At 45.0% G+C, this 17,955-nt stretch overlaps 1 protein-coding gene across 3 annotated transcripts; it reads left to right on the forward strand.

The window, feature by feature from the left end:
* The first annotated feature begins 931 nt into the window (after positions 1 to 931).
* KLF10 (KLF transcription factor 10) lies at positions 932 to 8,720 on the forward strand. Of its 3 annotated transcripts, none has more exons than XM_084618087.1 (4): positions 932 to 1,358; positions 5,014 to 5,253; positions 5,371 to 6,280; positions 7,182 to 8,720. In XM_084618087.1, the coding sequence occupies exons 1-4, from the start codon at positions 1,323 to 1,325 to the stop codon at positions 7,439 to 7,441; spliced, it is 1,446 nt and encodes a 481-aa protein (XP_084474213.1). In that variant the 5' UTR covers positions 932 to 1,322; the 3' UTR covers positions 7,442 to 8,720. The 3 variants fall into 3 exon arrangements, with proteins under 3 accessions (XP_084474213.1, XP_084474212.1, XP_084474211.1); XM_084618086.1 differs by lacking the exon at positions 932 to 1,358 and adding an exon at positions 1,400 to 1,614; XM_084618085.1 differs by lacking the exon at positions 932 to 1,358 and adding an exon at positions 3,103 to 3,308.
* Positions 8,721 to 17,955: the final 9,235 nt, after the last annotated feature.

The following is a 17,955-nucleotide window of genomic DNA, read 5'->3' on the forward strand; positions in this document are numbered from 1 at the left end:
AGATCAAAGTACAGACATTGAGATTTGGGTTTATGTTGTTCATATAATGGCTATGTTCAGGTGTGAAGTATGAGTGGATACGATGATGAGGATGGATTTACCCTCATTTGGTGGGATTTAATGTTCAGTGAGTTTATGGTTCCAGTTCATATGGTCCAATGGAAAAAGTCTCTCAGTCCCTTTCCCATAGTTGATGCACAATGTTGTACCGGCTCACACTCCTGGTACTGTCGGTGGCTGGTGATGTGTTCGACGTAGATGTCCCTGGTTCTACACTATGAACTGCAAATTCATTGTCCCTGGGACTCAAACCTAGGCTGGATTTAGAGTGGTGACACACAGGTAGGAGCCTGAGCAGCTGTTTCCTTTGATACCATTGAAGGCCCCAGAGGAGCAACAAATATTGGAACTTGTAGCCTCCATGGATCACACTGACCAACCCACTCAAATGGTAAGAGTATCAGATGGTCCTGTTAAGGCTGGGTATGAGATCTCTTTCAGGCTCTGCCACACTCACCCCCGGGGTCACAAATCTTTCCGTGCCTCAGTCCCCTATCTGTAACATGAAGATAATAATACTTGCATACCTCACAGTGGAGTTGCAGTGAAAAGCTGGTTAATATTTGCTCAAATGGAGACCATAAATAAAATAATAAATAGCAGCTATTACTGGTGACTATAAACTGCTCCATTTGATATCACTTGGGTACAGCCATTTGGACTCCCACAGGAGATCCCGCCTCGAAAAAAATCTGGACAAAGTACCCCCTACCCAACCTGAGACCTCGGGAGTGGTGCAAGGACAAGCCCCGGCTAGTCGGATGAGAAGGTAGATGCGGAGACATGATCTATGCCCTCCCCTCCCCCAGCGGTATGATCTCATTTGACAGGAAGTATCTTGCTGCCCCCTCCCCCGCTCGGGCGCGCCTCTCCCACATGGATCCGGAGAGGGAGACAGAGGAGACGTGACACTGACTCAGCCCTCGTCGGGACTTACCCAAGGGCTGCGTCGGGAACACGCTGCCGGGGCTAGTGCACACGCAGAGCTGACACGCTCTCCATGCCGCTGGGCAGCCGCTGATCACGCGTGCCCCCGCTCGCCATTGGCCGCCGCCTCACACACCTTTGCCGCGGATTGGCCGCGGCCAGCTCCGGTCTCCCCCTACGCCGGGCTGGTGGAACCAGCAGCCGAATGGGCAGCTGCGAACAAAAAGAGGAAAATCAAGGCAGTGGCCAGAGAGCGCCTGGGGTGAAGGCTCTTGTCAGCAGCTGCAGCATCAGCATCAGAGCAGCTCCCAGCCACGGCGCCTCCCAGCAGGGCCATGCTGAATTTTGCAGCTTCCCTCTACCAGCCAGCTGTAAGTGCGTCTCTTCCCGCTCCCTAGTCCTGGGGGGTTGGTGCCCAGCGAGCCCTCCCCGCATCAGCTGCACCTGGGGAGAGGTGGATACGCGCCGTGAGGCGGGGCACGAGGAGAAGGGGCTCGGCCCGGGGAGGATGGAGGGGGAGAGATGTTGTCTGGGGTACGATGCCCCAAGGGATTCCCTTTGGGGAGCTGCGGGGAGGAGTTGCTGGGAATCCTGTGGTGGCAGAGGAGGAATCGAGCTGGGGCTGAGGTTACTGGGAGCTTGTGGGATCTGGAGAGAGAATCGGGGTCTTGCGGGGAGGTTATTGGTGGGCTGCAGAGAGGGGATGGCTGAGAGGGGGGTATATTGGGGAGCCTGATTTGCAGAGGGGATGGCAGAGAGGGAGGCAGTGGGTGGGGGGAGCTGGGGTAGGTTATTGGGGAGACTGATCTGCAGAGAGGGGGGAGGGATTAGGGGAAGGTTATTGGGGAACCTGCGGTGATCGGAGAGGGGATGGCAGAGAGAGAGGCAGTCGGAGGTGGGTTATTGGGGAACCTGTGGTGATCTGCGGAGAGCGGATGGCAGAGAGGGAGGCAGTCGGGGGAAGTTTATTTGGGGAACCTGTGGTGATCTACGGAGAGGGGATGGCAGAGGGGGAGGCAGGGGTAGGTTACTGGGGAGCCTGATCTGCAGAGAGGGGGGAGGGATTGGGGGACGGTTATTGGGGAACCTGTGGTGATCTGCGGAGAGGGGATGGCAGAGAGGGAGGCAGTCGGGGGGGGGCTGGTTGGGGTAGGTTACTGGGGAGCCTGATCTGCAGAGAGGGGGGAGGGATTGGGGGACGGTTATTGGGGAACCTGTGGTGATCTGCGGAGAGGGGATGGCAGAGAGGGAGGCAGTCGGAGGTGGGGGGCTGTTTGGGGTAGGTTACTGGGGAGCCTGATCTGCAGAGAGGGGGGAGGGATTAGGGAGGGTTATTGGGGAACCTGTGGTGATCTGCGGAGAGGGGATGGCAGAGAGGGAGGCAGTCGGAGGTGGGGGGCTGTTTGGGGTAGGTTACTGGGGAGCCTGATCTGCAGAGAGGGGGGAGGGATTAGGGAGGGTTATTGGGGAACCTGTGGTGATCTGCGGAGAGGGGATGGCAGAGAGGGAGGCAGTCGGGGGGGGGGCTGGTTGGGGTAGGTTACTGGGGAGCCTGATCTGCAGAGAGGGGGGAGGGATTAGGGGAGGGTTATTGGGGAACCTGTGGTGATCTGCGGAGAGGGGATGGCAGAGAGGGAGGCAGTCGGGGGGGCTGTTTGGGGGAGGTTACTGGGGAACTGGATGTCAGGGCATCGGTCTGCGGGCGCTGGCGGGGAGAGGTTGCTGGGGGGCCTGTGGCGAGTGGAGGGGGCACGTGGCGTGTACCGGGAGCTATGGGCTCACGCCGCTAGGATGAGGGTAGTTGGGGAGCCCTGCCTGGAGGGCGGGGAGGTGGGTGCGTGTGACAGAGCGAGGGGTGGGTGGGGAGGGTTTGGTCGGGGGCGGACTGCACTGGGGTGACGGGAAAAGACTGAGAGGGCCTGTGAGGGAAAGGGGCGGTGAGTGGGGGCTGGGCGCCGGAGACGCTGCGGGATTCCCTCGCGGCTGAGGAAGGCGGTGGGCGAGGCTCAGGGAGGGGGATCGGGACGGGGAGGGATGAGGCTGGGACAAGCCGGTGGGCGAGGCTGTGGGGGCTGGAGGTCAGCCGGGGGTGGGTGAGATGAGACGAGACCGGCTGAAGGCGGCGGGCGGGGCGAGGGAGTCTGTGGCCAGCTCCCGCCATGCAAGAGTCCCCGGGCACGTCGGGCGGGCTCAGGCTCCGGACAGGGCTTGTGCCTGTTGGGCGAATGGTTCTTGTGCAGCCTGGGAACAGGGAGCGCCCTGTCTCCGTTCCCTTGAGAGCCCCCCCGGAGCAGCCGTGGCCCCTCCTAGGGCTCCCTGTGGTAACCCGAGCTGCGGCGCGGGAAAGCGTCGGGTGTGGTGGTGCTGAACCTCTCGGCCCCAGCCCTTGGAGAGGAGGGGCTGTCTCCGCCTTGTTCTCCTGGGAGCCGCGGGGGTGGACTGAGGCCGCCCCCTCCCTTCTGTGCGGCTCTGGCCTGGCGGGAGCTGCGAGGAAGCACGCGGCGGGCTGGCTGTCAGCCTTGCTCACTGCTGCAGCAGGCGGGCTCCCTTCCTGCCTGGCGGCGGGCCCTGGCTCAGCCTCCACCCTCTGGGGAGGGAGGCGGGGGAAGAGAGAGACGCACAAGTAGGGGAAAGGTCGCCGAGCGGCAGTCCCCAGTTCACCACGTTTCGCGAGTGCCTGGGACCAGCCGCTGATCACGCTTTGTTCACATGCCTCCGCCCCAACCTCGCCTCGGCCCTGTGCCAGCCATTCGGCTTCTGTGGTGCCTGACCGTGGCGACCAATGGGCGAGAGGCGGGGGCGGTACTGCGTGGTTTGAGTGCAGGCATGGAGAGAGTGAGTCACAGAGGTTCACCGAGGTGAGCGTGGTTCAAACACAGGATCCGTCTGCCAGCGAGGATCTCCCTGAGCCTCTGCTGCCTCCCTTGTGAGCCAAAGGCAGTTTTTTCCTCTGCTGCTTTTGCTCATTGGTCATGTCTCTCTTAATATAGGCCAGTTCCTTATAGAATCCAATGAGGACAACCTTTCCCTAGCCCTCTCAGGGTCCATCTTCTGAGGATTACATGTTCCATCTTTTCTTTATTTATAAAATTCAAAATCTGCAAAACATAGGCCTTTAGAAAAGCATCTATAAAACCTTACCTGTCCTGCCCCTAAGAATGATCCAGAGGCTGGTTAAAAGCTTGATCAAACAGCTCCATCTTAATGCATGCTGAAGCTCCACTAGTTTGGGCCCTGGCAAGAGCACGTTAGCCACAGCTTTCTGAAGTGTGAATTGTCCACTGAGGACACCCACCAATGAGCTCAGGCACACAAATATCTGTTTGTGCATCAGCACTCTAAAATCAACTGCTTCAGCAATGGCGGCTGCTATATGATCCTGTAGAGTCCAAAACATTCCCCACCCTCCAGCTACACAAAATAGTGTTTACCTGTTTTTAATATTCAAATGATATGAGTAAAACAACAAGAATGAAACAACAGAAACATTTTCCATATTGTCTGACAAACTTTATCAGGTCACAATTCAAGTCAGTCAACTTTTGTGTCTCAGCCTCAGTATTGTCCCTTTTCAGTTTATTCAAACAAAAAAATTAAGATTGTACCCTAATTAAAATCCTTACAGGATGGAATAAAGGAACAGCAAGTATAAAATAACTAAAGGACAGTTTAAGGAACAAGCTTTCTTTCAGTCATTCAAAACTTGCAGTAAGGGAGTAACTTACTGTTGCTTTTCAAAAACTGTTTTGTATTTTGTTCCAAATAATTTCACTAGACAGCTGTGCAGACACAATATTCATCAGATAGTCTGATTCCCTCTTTCATATTAACCTTTTAATGAAAGTTATATACTGTATTAGGAGAGGAAACAGGAATGTAGAGTGTCTTTAAAAATATTGAATAGGTTCTATGAAGTATGATATGTTTTACAGGTTGCATTTAATTTTTGTAATTTTTCTTTAAAGAAGGAACTGATAAATAGTTAAATTAACCGTAAACTGAAAAATATTCTTTTTTTCCTTTTAGGAGGAAGGAATAGAGATGATTACTGAAAAGCAAAACAATAATAGACGTTCCTGGAACAATACCACTGAAAAGAGTGATTTTGAAGCCGTAGAAGCCCTTATGTCCATGAGCTGCAACTGGAAATCAGACTTCAAAAAATATGCCGAACTGAGACCTATAACACCAGCATCTGATATGTCAGAAGAAACTGATGATAACCTGCTACCTGGTGCAGCTGACTTTCATGCAATACCAGCATTTGTAAGCTTTATTCTATTATTGTACATGCCTTATTAAAGTTTTTTAGATCACATTAACTGTGAGAAATAATCGTGCTGATTAGATGTCTCATTACTTGCATCTTTTTTCCCCTTTTAGTGCTTGACTCCACCCTACAGCCCTTCTGATTTTGAGATGTCTCAAGTAATTCATCTGCCAGCAGCAGCAGCGCCATCTGCTGTACAATGTAGATTATTGTCTGATATTTCAAAACCTGTTCCTTCAGCAACTTTTAAAGAGACTGAAATGTCTCCAGCACCAAGACCAATGAAAGCTCAAGCAACAAGTGTTATTCGCCATACAGCTGATGCTCAGCTTTGTAATCAAAGAACATGTCCAGTGAGAGCAGCTAGTGTGTTGAAGTATCAGAACAATACTTCAAGGGAAATAAATATACAGAATAATGGAACTTCAAAACAAAATCCACCTTGTGCAATTGTGTCACCAAACAGAGCAACTTACAAAAGTGACAAACTTCCAGTTTTAGAAGAAAAAACAAGTACAGCACTAGCTGTCAGTCCATTGTCCCTGATCCAGACTTCAACCAGTAGACCTCAGCCTGTTCCTGGATCAGTACAGCAGTCATCGATGATAGCATCTTCTCCTGCTGTGCAAGCGAGTGGTGTCTCATCTGTACCAGTAATTTGCCAGATGGTTCCTCTGTCTACTAACAACTCTGTTGTGACAGCAATAGTGCCCAGCACTCCTTCGAGCCAACAATCAACCCTTTGCCAGCCTATGATGTTCATGGGAACTCAAGTTCCTAAAGGTGCCGTTATGTTTGTTGTGCCCCAGCCGGTTGTGCAGAACACAAAGGCTCCAAACATTAGTCCAAATGGCACTAGACTCTCTCCTATTGCTCCTGCTCCAGGTTTTACACCTTCTGCAGCAAAAATCACTCCACCAATTGACTCATCAAGAATAAGAAGCCACATTTGCAACTATCCAGGATGTGGAAAGACTTATTTCAAGAGCTCTCATTTGAAGGCCCATGTGAGAACACACACGGGTAAGTCATTAAGCAGTGGATAGTAGGAATTTCAAAGAAAGCTTTTCATGTATATTTGTGCTAATATTTATCAGTGTTCTAGTGAGTTGTGATTTTGTTCATGTTTGCTGCTTTCCAGAGGTGAAAGGTTAGTGCACTAATCCTTTGTACAGCTGGCTTCCTGATAATGGTGACCTTTCTAGTTACTTCAGTTAAAGCTATCTTAACATTGTACATCTCTAAAGATTTTTTTTTTTGTCTTGACTGAACATAATCTAGCATTGTGGGGTAGTCCCAGAGTGCTATTGCTTGCTTTTGCCAGTAGGTGTTAATACATGGCATAATCTTTGGTAGGATGCCTCAAAAAGGAGAGGTGACTAGCATTCTCACCTTCAACATTAACACCCCAGAGAGTCATTCCTTCAGGTGTCCGGCAGTTCTTTAAAAAAAACCTGGCAGTGAATCTAATCACACTAGTAAAGGATAAGGGGCTATGTATGTTTACACAGCTCTACTAGTGCACTTCAGCCTTGTCATGTAACATCCCTCTTGTTTTTAGTATAGACGTCATTTTCAACAGTGGGTGCTGGTCACACAAAGCTGTCATGGTTTCGTAATGTATATAAATGAAGATAAGGATGAGAATATAACTGTTTTGAAACATAAAGCACAAGCTGAACTCTGCTTTCCAGTGATGAAACGCTAGTGCACTGACCCTTTGTACAACTGGCTACCTAATGATGGTGACTCTTCGAGTTAGCACAGTCAAAACCATCTTAATATTATATGTCTCTGGGTTTCCTGGTTGGTTATTTGTGTCTTGATTGTCACAGTAGAAATCGGTTATAAAAAAGTCAAACATATTATCAGTCAAAAGCAAAATTGTTGCTAAATAAATGCTCATGTTTCTATTTTGTTTTAGGAGAAAAGCCTTTTAGCTGTAGTTGGAAAGGCTGTGACAGGAGATTTGCACGATCTGATGAACTGTCTCGGCATCGCAGAACGCATACTGGTGAGAAGAAGTTTGCTTGCCCGATGTGTGATCGGCGGTTCATGAGGAGTGACCATTTAACAAAGCATGCACGGCGGCATTTGTCAGCTAAGAAGCTACCAAACTGGCAAATGGAAGTGAGCAAGCTAAATGACATTGTTGTGCCACTTGCATCCACACCTGCACAGTGAAAGAACTCCTGAAAAGTTACCAGAACTAACTGTTGTCACTATGGTATACCACCAGTGATGTATAAAAGCTCCTACTCCAGGTCTGTAGTTCTTCAGTGCCAGCTGTTGATGGCATTACAGCAGAGAGGCAAAGGCAGTCTGTGCTTGGTCACAGGAAATGCTACTGAGAGAACCAGTGACTAATAATGGAATGTCAGGTTTCTTTTCGACTTGGTGAAAAGAGAAAGAGGTTGAAGGTTTGAGAGCAGAGCAGCACAGGTAGCGAAGGGTTTTGAATTTATGCAGATTATTTGTATGTACTATAGAGTGGTCAGACATAAGTCATGCAGAGCTGTTGGCTGATAATTCTTGAAACCAACTACAATTACAGCTTTCAAAGACGTAATGAGTTTTCAGTAGAGCACAGACTAGAGAGAAATATCAATGTATAGTACAGATTTGTAGATCAGAAATGCATCTGTACGAAATAGTATAAAACAGTTATCCTACTGCTGTCACCTTTCCTTGATAGGATATTTATACTTTTTTTTTTTCTATTTACATTGCAGCCCAATCATGAGAGATGGGCATTGAGGCTCAGCACCTCTTGATACATTAAATACTGTATCAAGTATGTCAGTCATGCCAGTTTTACATTACTGTCCAAATATGGAATAGATTGAGTGGCTAGAGAGAGCCAAAAGTACCTAAATCCCCATTAATTTATTATAATATAGAACGCTAATACTATTTTTGCTATTCCTCTTGAAAGCTCATGATTATTACAATTGGTTATATTTAGGCATCCTATGATGCTTCTGCTTTCAAGTTGCTTGTGGTTTCCTTTATACCTTTCAAAATTCCATACCACCGCATTTTTCATAAACACTGAGATGGTATGTTTAAAAAAAATAAAAATGTAACCATAAGAATAATAAATTACGTGGGTTTATTAAGAAGGCAAGAACAAGTATGTTATGCTAGGCTACTTGATGTGGAGGTCACTTTTGAAGATGATTTCTATTAGAGATAAATGGTCTTTATATAATGAGGATATAATCTATACTGTATTAAATTAGAAAGTTAGGAGTTATTTGTAAAGTAAAAATAAGGCAGTAAACACACCAGCCTTGAATTAATACTGTAGATTTTTGTGACAAATAATGCATCAACTTTTACTAACCATCTTTCTATTGTATCTTATTATGTTGAGTACACAAATACAGACAACTAAACAGTTGGATAATAGTGTACTAGGTAATCTTTTATGACTACTTTAAAATTTTGCACAATACTTCTTATGTCGTACTTTATACCTTGTTTACAATAAAGAACAATTTTAATACAGACCTCCGTGTGATGCATGTTGATTGGGTTATTTGCTTACAAAACACATCAGCGTTAGTCTTGATTAGTGATAGACTAGTTATAGTGATTAGTTAGTCTTGATTAGTGATAGACTAGTTGCCCTCTTATTTATAAACCTTGTAAAACTAACTTGAATTTAATGTACAGTTAAGCGTACACTACTTCTAGAATACTTCTTTTGTGCGCTCTTTTTCCAAGACACTCTTATTGCAGAATAAGTGTCTATGTAGGGAGTTATACCGGTATGACTATAGCAGTAAAATTGTATTTCTGTTTGTAAATTTCCCCACATAGACCAGCTCTGAGAGTGCATCAACCAAAATCTGGCTCACATAAGTCAGGTACAAAAGACTGGATGCACAAAAGGAGGTAGGTGCCTAAGTCCCTGTTTCAGTTTCTGGGCCACTGCGATGCACAAAACTCCCTCTGAACCCTGTAAGTATCTAAATTCACTCAGTGCCTAAATTTTTGCAGTATACATTCCCTAGGCACTTATGTTTCTGCCTCTCAATGTGTGTACTGCTTTCACCCTCGAGGCCTCCAGATACCTATCTCTTACTTAAGCCCCAGAACTATTCACAAACTGGGGTAAGATAGGCATTTGGCCCCCTAAGTCATGTGCGGAGCCCAATCTAGTAGGATCCAGTTCCCCAGCTCCGATGACTATTTATCCACAGTTGCACACTACAACAGCTTTAAGAGGAGAGAGTGAGGGAGCTCTATATCAGAATATCCCATAGCCCAGTGGTTAGAGTGCTCATGTGACAGGTCCAAGTTCAAAACCCTTCTCCCTGTCAAGGAGAGAGGGACTTGAACTGGGGTTCTCCCACATCCCAGCTGAATACCTTACCACTGGGCTAAAAGTTGAGAGGTCCTTCCCTGCCCCTGGCTTTTTGCTAAAAGAGCATAGGCGCCTGGCTCCAGGAGAGGGTTCACAGTTGAAAAATCGCTGACAGAGATAGGCGCCAGCCTGGACTTAAGCAACTATGACTATAGAGGGGCAGGGTTTAGCACACAGCCCTCTGGTCAGCATCTCCTGGATAGTTTAGGTGGCTTTCTGCCTAGCATGTCTTTTGTGAATAGCAGTCAAAAGTGACTATGTGCTTAACTCAGGCTTTGTGAATCAGTGTTTTCTTACATGCCTGAAAGTTAGGCACAATGATGTTCAGCATCTCAGCACTTAACTCTTTTGTGCACACAGCCAACAGTTGTTTGCTTTAAGACAAACTAAAGTCTTAACTGGCAATTTTACAGAAATAGAGAAAATTAAACACACACCAAGGTGAATGCCACAGAAAGCAACTCTGGACCAGCAAGCAGTGTAAAGGTACTAAATGTGTGGTGGGAGTTACAGTTGCTAAGTGGCTGTAAGTCTCTAAGGGTCGTGGGTTGATGGTAATCTGAATGGTAAGGGTGGTGGGGGAGGAGAAGGTCTTGCATCAATTTAGCCTTTCCTGTGAATTTTGGCCCTCACTAGCTCCTATTACCCTTTTATGTGGAGATAAAAACATAAGAACAGCCATTCTGGGTCAGACCTTTGGTCCATCTAGCCCAGTATCCTGTCTTCTGACAGTGGCCCAGAGGGAATGAACAGAATAGGTAATCAACAAGTGATCCATCCTGTTGCCCATTCCAGCTTCTGGCAAACAAGCTAGGGCCACTTCAGAGCATGGTTTTGCATCCCTACCCATCCTGGCTAATAGCCATTGATGGACTATCCTCCATGAACTTACCTAGTTCTTTTTTGAACACAGTTATAGTCTTGGCCTTCACAACATTCTCTGGTAAAGAGTTCCACAGGTTGACTGTGCACTGTGTGAAGAAATATTTCCTTTTGTTTGTTTGAAACTTGCTGCCTATTAATTTCATTTGATAACCCCTAGTTCTTGTGTCATGAGAAGCAGTATTTTCTTTATTTACTTTCTCCACACCTGTCATGATTTTATAGACCTCTATCAGATTCCCCCCCTCAGTTGTCCTTTTCCAAGCTGAAAAGTCCCAGTCTTAATCTCTCCTCCAAATGGAAGTTGTTTCATACCCCTAATCCTCTTTGTTGCCCTTTTCTGTATCTTTTCCAATTCCAGTATATTTTGCCATCATAGAAAACTGCTACTTTCTTGGTCAGTCAAAGAACAATGTCTCTATGTCTTGAAAATTATGGGCTATAGATGATATAGATGGACAACATTGCATCATGGGAAGTTGACCCCTTGCTCCCAGTCACCCCTTTGTGACTCATTTCCACCCCACCATGCATTGTCAAAACTACCCAAAAGACTGAACAGTGGCGGGCTGCACTGTGGGATACCTACCCATGGTGCACCAACATAAGCACTTCTGGAGAGTATGTGCAATGCTGATGCAAGGAGCCAAGTATGCACACACAAAAGCGATATGCTAACAATGGTGGGCGTATGCCAACGTAACTTGCTTCAGCAAAACTTTGTAGTGTAGACATGGCCTAAGAAATTCTTGCTAAAATTTCCTGCTAAAACTTCTACCAATGGTGGAGCAGCAACAGTGATAGCAAGAGTAAGTGAGCTAGTGTGAATAAGGTGCCAGAAGCCTCTAATATTTCAAGTACTATGTTGTGTAACCTTGCTTTGAACAGGATTAGAAGACATGATACAGGAAAAGTATAAGTGGCCATTTGGAGCATTGTGTATGACAATTGTAGTGTTGCTGTTGGTGGGGCTGAACTGATGGGTAGCAATGGGAAACTTCTGCCCAAAATCCAATTTATATACAGTCTTTGTGTCACCGACACTCATGGCCTTTCGTGTGGATTAATAAATCTAGATTCTAGACAATTTCCTCCAACACATACATACCCTTTAGCTGTTAATACCTGCAAAGATATTGAGCGGGGCTTCTATCAGACAGTTTGGGTTGACATCTTACTCCAACTGTGTAAAGTTTTTCTTTTTCAGATAAATACATTAGGCCAAATCCTCAGTTGGTATAAGTCCATTGAAGTAAATGAAACTATGCTGATTAACAGCAGCTCAGTGGATCTACATTGACTTACACTAGCTGAGTTTTTGGCTCACCAAGTAGTACTAAAAATTGGACAGCAGACTTCTACAGAGTATGGTGAGGTGGAAGCATTCTGACAAATTTCTCCAAAATCCAAGGTTTCTTTCTGTACTAATGTAACAATGCTGCTTTTGGCGGGACACAACTGGGATTGTCAATTCAAGACAAATTGCTTAGAGCAGCGTAGTCACAGCCCCAGGTTGGTGGTTCTCCACCTCTAAGGCACATCAAACCAGCCAAACAGAGAGGACTTCAGTCTCACCCCACAAGCTAACCATAAGTCATACAAGCAATTCCCTTAGACACTCCAGTTTCCCAGTATCACCACCAGAGCCACTTGTTTTGGGTTTGAATGGTTATGAAAACCAATGCCTCAGTAAAAGAAAAAAGGCTCTCCTGATCCCAAAGGGCAAAGCCCCAAGCCCAGGTCAATATACAAGTCAGATCTTACCCACAAATCACGCTGCTGCCAATCCTTTAGAATCTAAAACCTAAAGGTTTATTCATAAAAGAAAAAAATATAGATGGGAGCTAGAATTGGTTAAATGGAATCAATTACATACAGTAATAGCAAAGTTCTTGGTTCAGGCTTGTAGCAGTGATGGAATAAACTGCAGGCTCAAATCAAGTCTCTGGAGTACATCCACATCTGGGATGGGTCATTCAGTCCTTTGTTCAGAGCTTCAGTTTGCAGCAAGGTTCCTCCAGAGATTAGAAGCAGGACTGAAAACAAAATGGAGGGGTTTCCAGGGCCTTTTATATTCTCTCTCTTGTGGGCAGAAACCCCTTGGTTCTTCTGTGCAAAAGCACAGCAACAAGATGGAGTTTGGAGTCACATGGGCAAGTCATATGTCCGTGCATTACTCAGTTCTTTACAGACTGATGCCATTGTTTTCATGTTAGTTTGAACGTTCCCAGGAAAGCTCAGATGTGGATTGGCGTCACCCAAAGTTCATTGTCAGTTAAGTGTTTCTTGATTGGGCACTTACTGAGAATAGTCCTTTCTCAAGAAGCTGACTAAATGCTTCACTGCGACTACTTAGGATCAAAACACATTGAGATACAAGTACATAGCCAATATTCATAACTTCAACTACAAAAATGATACACATATACAGATAGCATAATCATAACCAGAAAATCATAACCTTTCCATAGACACCTTACTGGACCTCCTTTTTACAAGATTTGGTGCAACTATAGGACCTTGATTGCAACAATGATCTATACGGTCACAGTTTATGTCAATAATGTCACAACTAAACAGTCATTTCTTGCTATAAATGCAGCCTTTTAAATATAAACACATGCACTGGTGATTTTTTGCATGTGCAGACAGAGAACTATGATCTATGAATTTAACACACACATCTCCACACATGTAATTTTTAAGCTTAATTATGGAAGCCAAACTTGGAAATGAGGCCAATTATTTAAGTGCCTTTCTCTAGACACCCAAAATAGGAAACATTTGGCTGAAATCCTGGACAATAAATATCCACCATTTCATTGTTGAATGACACATGACTTAGGATGTTCATTTATTTTGCAACCAAAATCTGTTGCTTGGTGGGAAACCTTAGATTTTTTCCTCTCAAGATTTTTATCATTTTTCTATTGATTTCTGGCTGGAGTGACACAGAGCAGCAAGGGAAAACTAAAGAGAAAACCATTTATCATTTTCCTCGTGTCTTAGCCTTTAAGGAAGAGACCAAGTAGAACCGAAATATTAAAAAAAAAAAAAAACCCTCAGCAAAAATACATTTTTTTTTAATAAAAATATCCACATCCAAACCATCCAATACGGTAAAGAGGCTATCTCTGTCTGTGAAAGCAGGGCAGTGCCCATCTTCATTGAGCTCTGCTGGGACCACCAAAAGAGTGCCAGTTTCAATGGTGACTTGTTATGTAGATGCCTCTCTTACTAGATACAGAACTGATACCATCCCTTTTTTCTCACATGGGTCACTGCAGAGCTGTTAGATGGAAATAATAGCTTCTGGATCCCAGATGCCTTCAATGCCCACAGAAGACAGTAGGAGTTGAGGGTGCTCAACAGTGTTCAAGATTGGCCTCATCTAATTAATGTTCACAATTCCTGATGAGATAAATATTTTATGTGTTTGTGATTATTTATATTTCAGTTGCATCTAGAAGCCCCAGCCTAGGCTCTGTTCACTGTAGGAGCCATCTAGGAATTAATTATGTTTTAATTAAAAGTACCTTTGTTCTCGGGGTGGGAGGAGCTGTGTTGCAGTTTTGAGAGAGAAACCAGTTTGGTGTACTTTCTGTGGATTTTATTAAGAGAATAAGCAAGCAAATATAAAACTAAACAATCATATCCCTAATTACTATCATTTCTCTATATTAATTAATAGAACAATGCAATGATCAAGGTTACAGTTGAAATAAAAATCAATTGATCTATGGCTCAGTCTATCAATTTCTCCAGTTAATACAAGTAATCCAATCAAATTATGGGGCTGACATCAGAAAGAATTATTTTGTTAACCAGAGTTAAGGAGCAGCAGGTTTCTCTCTGATCTGAGACCCCAACCAAATGAGACTGCTCAGAGCAGACAATGTTCTTGCCTTGGATTATTTTAAGGAAGTAAAACTCTAAGTCCCGGTCTACATTACAGATTAGGTCAATGTGAGGCAGTTTATGTAGACCTAACTCTAAGCGCCTACATTAAGCTATTGCTCCCGCCAGTGTAACTTGCTCACTACATGACTTAGTAACTCCACCTCCATGGGAGACACAGAGTCAATGTTGATGTAGTTAGGTCGACGTAGTATCAGTGTAGACCAGTGGTGGGCAACCTGCGGCCCATCAGGGTAATCTGCTGGTGGGCCGCGAGACAGTTTGTTTACATTGACCATCCGCAGGCATGGCTGCCCGCAGCTCCCAGTGGCCACGGTTTGCTGGTCCCGGCCAATGGGAGCTGCAGGAAGCAGCGCGGGTCGGCCATGCCTGCGGACAGTCGATGTAAACAAACTGTCTTGCAACCCACCAGAGGATTACCCTGATGGGCCCCGTGCAGGCCACAGGTTGCCCACCATTGGTGTAGACACTGTGTTGCTTACATCAACTTTCAGAAGCCTTTCTGAAGCCATCTCACAAAGCCCCACACTGACAGTTAAGTCAGTGCAAGCATTCCTGGTGAAGGTGCACACTGCCAACACAAGGCGCAAAATGTAGACACACAAACGTGATTTAACCACTGCGGTGGCTGTATGCTGATGTAAGTTAGGTCAACTTAATTTTGTACTGTAGACAAGCCCTTAGAATGATTTCCTTGTAATTCACCACTTGAACCCTCAGTCCTTTAGTCTCATCGTAGTTACAAACAATTGTTCCACTTTTCTTACTTCTCTCCCTCTCCCCCCCACCCTTTCACACAATAGCACAGCATCTTTTTAACAGGTTTTACACAGTGATGGTGTTAAACCACACACACTAGGAGCTTCAGACTAAACACCCCCTTTTAACCCAGGAAAATCTCTGACTAATTAGCTAACAGACAGTTTAATATTCAATTCTGGGGAGCTATTAAAAGAGAGCTGTTTTCCTACAAACACACACACACTGATGTAGTGCTGGGGATTTGAGGAGTCCCTTGTGCCATATTACAGTTCTCATTTCTTCTTTGTTTCTTGGTGTCTTTAACTCATGTGATTGTTGTTAACTGGAAGCAGGTGTCAGCTGTCAGAACTCATAAGATACCTTCAGGCACATGGTGTGTGTGTATGTGGGGAGTCTCATTTGGTTGTAGACTGGTCAGGGTGGCATGGCCAAAGGCATAGGTCTTTTACCTCATCTTCTCTGGATGGCTTGGGCAAGGGGCATGGAGAAAGGAAGACAGGCGCATGTAGCGTCTGGTGTTGCTAATGTCTTGAGAGAGGCACATTTAATTTTCATGGTTTTAATTTTTATAGGGGTCAGTATCCCATTCACTTCACCTCAGGGGCCACCATTGTATCTTCAAAGGCCAGTTAGATGGTCCCTGCATGCTAGATATGATTGATGTGGCCCCAAGGCTTTGGCTGTCTCTAGGTCTTCAGTCATAATGAAAAATTTCAGTCTTCCAAGATCCACTGTGGTGACTAAAGACTGGGGCTCTTCCAAGAATACGTGTGGGGCTCCTGCTGGAAGGACTGGCAACAGGCTTCTACTCTGAGTGATGGACTTGGAGCGCACACTTCATTTATTTAAATATAATTAGCAACTTGTCAGCCATTCTCACATATATTAACTCATGATTGTTACTAGGCGAGAAATTAAGGAAATGTCTCTGAGAGCCCCATCTCGTTGCAAGTCCATAGCTTACCTCAGCACCCTCTAACGTAAAGACACAAAACTGCTTTAACATTTCTATCAAACTTAATTTTATTTAGCGTTGAACAGTTAAGTAATCCCAGACCCACTTCAGTATGGGCCCACATACTTTACAACATACACACTGTGTCCTTCCCCTGGAGACATCAGTCTATTTAGACAAAACAAAGAGTAGGAGAAAGGAGCATTATTTTTCCATTTTATAGATGACTCACTGGTAATTTTTGAGACTGGAGAGCTATTCGCTGGAACAATAGGTGCTATACAAATAAATTAAAATCCCTTTATTTCATATGAGGAGACAGTGGGGATAAGAATTTGTCCCAAGCCACACAGCTAAGATTAGAACACAGCACTTCCTGTCTCACAGTCGAGACCACTGGACCCTGATCCTCTTGAGGTTGTTGCTGCTGGAGTTTACAGTTAAACGGTGTTATTTCAAACCTCCCTTAACCAACCAGATCTAACGTCTTGGCAAAAACTAGCATTCCTTCTGGCTGCCAGGCCGGATGCCACAGTGCAGACGTGGCATCAGCCTGTAGAGCCGATTGGAGGATTTGGTCTTAGATATATACAAAATATGAAGAAACATCGGGTTCCTCTCTTACCTTGCCATTTGTGCTGTAAATAAGCTACTTACTGGCTGCTTTGCCAGGAAATTTGCATCGCTTAGCAGTCTCACAAGTCCTCAGAAAAGTGAAAACAGTTACATAAGGCAGGATAAATGATGAATGCAGAAGTCAATTAAAAGCCCACCATTCCTGCTATTCTCCACCGCAACCCTGAGTTTACCTGAAGGGGAAGTGAGAGCATGAGTGTGTGGCCAGGGTCAAATGAGGTCAGACAGCTGGTACTCAAATGCCACAAACCATTTTGCTGAAAAATGTCTTGCTCTTTAATAGACTCTATGATTTTTTTTTCTAGAAGATATTTTGATCCGTAATTTTATTTTGTTTTCATTAAAGGAAATCTTAAAATGTTTAAGCTGCGAATTGTCAGGACAGCAAGAATGTAGCCCACCTTCATACCTCCCATTTTCTCTATTTGCAGTACCTACATACGGTAATGATTGGTGCCCTACCTATAAAGAGGTTAGATTTGCTAGAAAACCTGATATTTCATGAAATGGCACTGGTAATAAAAGTATCAAAGTAAAAGTCCAGAAGCCTGTTTTGATGTTGTGTCTAGCTTTACTTGTGTGTTGCTGTGAAAGACATGCTAATTTCCTTGCGGAAAGAATTCTGGTGCGTTTACTTTTTTCATCCATTAAGCCTCTGAGCGTGCCCAATGTCAGCTAAATAGTCACAGAAGCCTAAGCAAACTCAAAGTGAACTGAAAGTTAGTGCACTTTTAAATAAAGCTTCGGTCTAACCAACCTGACTCCTGAGTGCTTTTGAAACTTTACAAGTAGAACCAAATATATATCAAGTCTGTTTTTTTTAAAAACCTTTCACAAACTGATTTCATTAATCCTGGCTGGGCTGCATTCCACCTAGTTGTCATTATTTATTTAATGTGATATTCAAAATTGATTGCTAAGTGACTGGCAACTACTGGGTATTTGTTCTGTGCAGGAATTTCAGATATTTTAAGAAACAAGAAACCGGCAAGAGAAAAATAGCTTTTTAATGCCTTATCTACACTGCCACTTTATAGCACTTCAACTTTCTCACTCAGGGGTGTGAAAAAACACCCCCCTGAGCGCTGCAAGTTTCAGTGCTGTCAAGTGGCAGTGGAAACAGTGCCCCAGCGCTGGGAGCTACTCCCCTCGTGGAGGTGGTTTTTTTACAGT

This window comes from Lepidochelys olivacea (assembly GCF_965140295.1).
Source record: "Lepidochelys olivacea isolate rLepOli2 genome assembly, chromosome: 2".
NCBI classification, from domain to species: domain Eukaryota; kingdom Metazoa; phylum Chordata; order Testudines; family Cheloniidae; genus Lepidochelys; species Lepidochelys olivacea.

What these genes read in the sequence shown, in the direction of transcription:
- KLF10 (XM_084618085.1), top strand. Translation starts at nt 3,147, where the DNA reads ATGCAAGAGTCCCCGGGCACGTCGGGCGGGCTCAGGCTCCGGACAGGG. An exon ending in CCCTCCTAGGGCTCCCTGTG is followed by an intron (nt 3,309 to 5,013) that starts GTAACCCGAGCT and finishes TTTTCCTTTTAG; the next exon opens with GAGGAAGGAATAGAGATGAT. An exon ending in CCATGTGAGAACACACACGG is followed by an intron (nt 6,281 to 7,181) that starts GTAAGTCATTAA and finishes ATTTTGTTTTAG; the next exon opens with GAGAAAAGCCTTTTAGCTGT.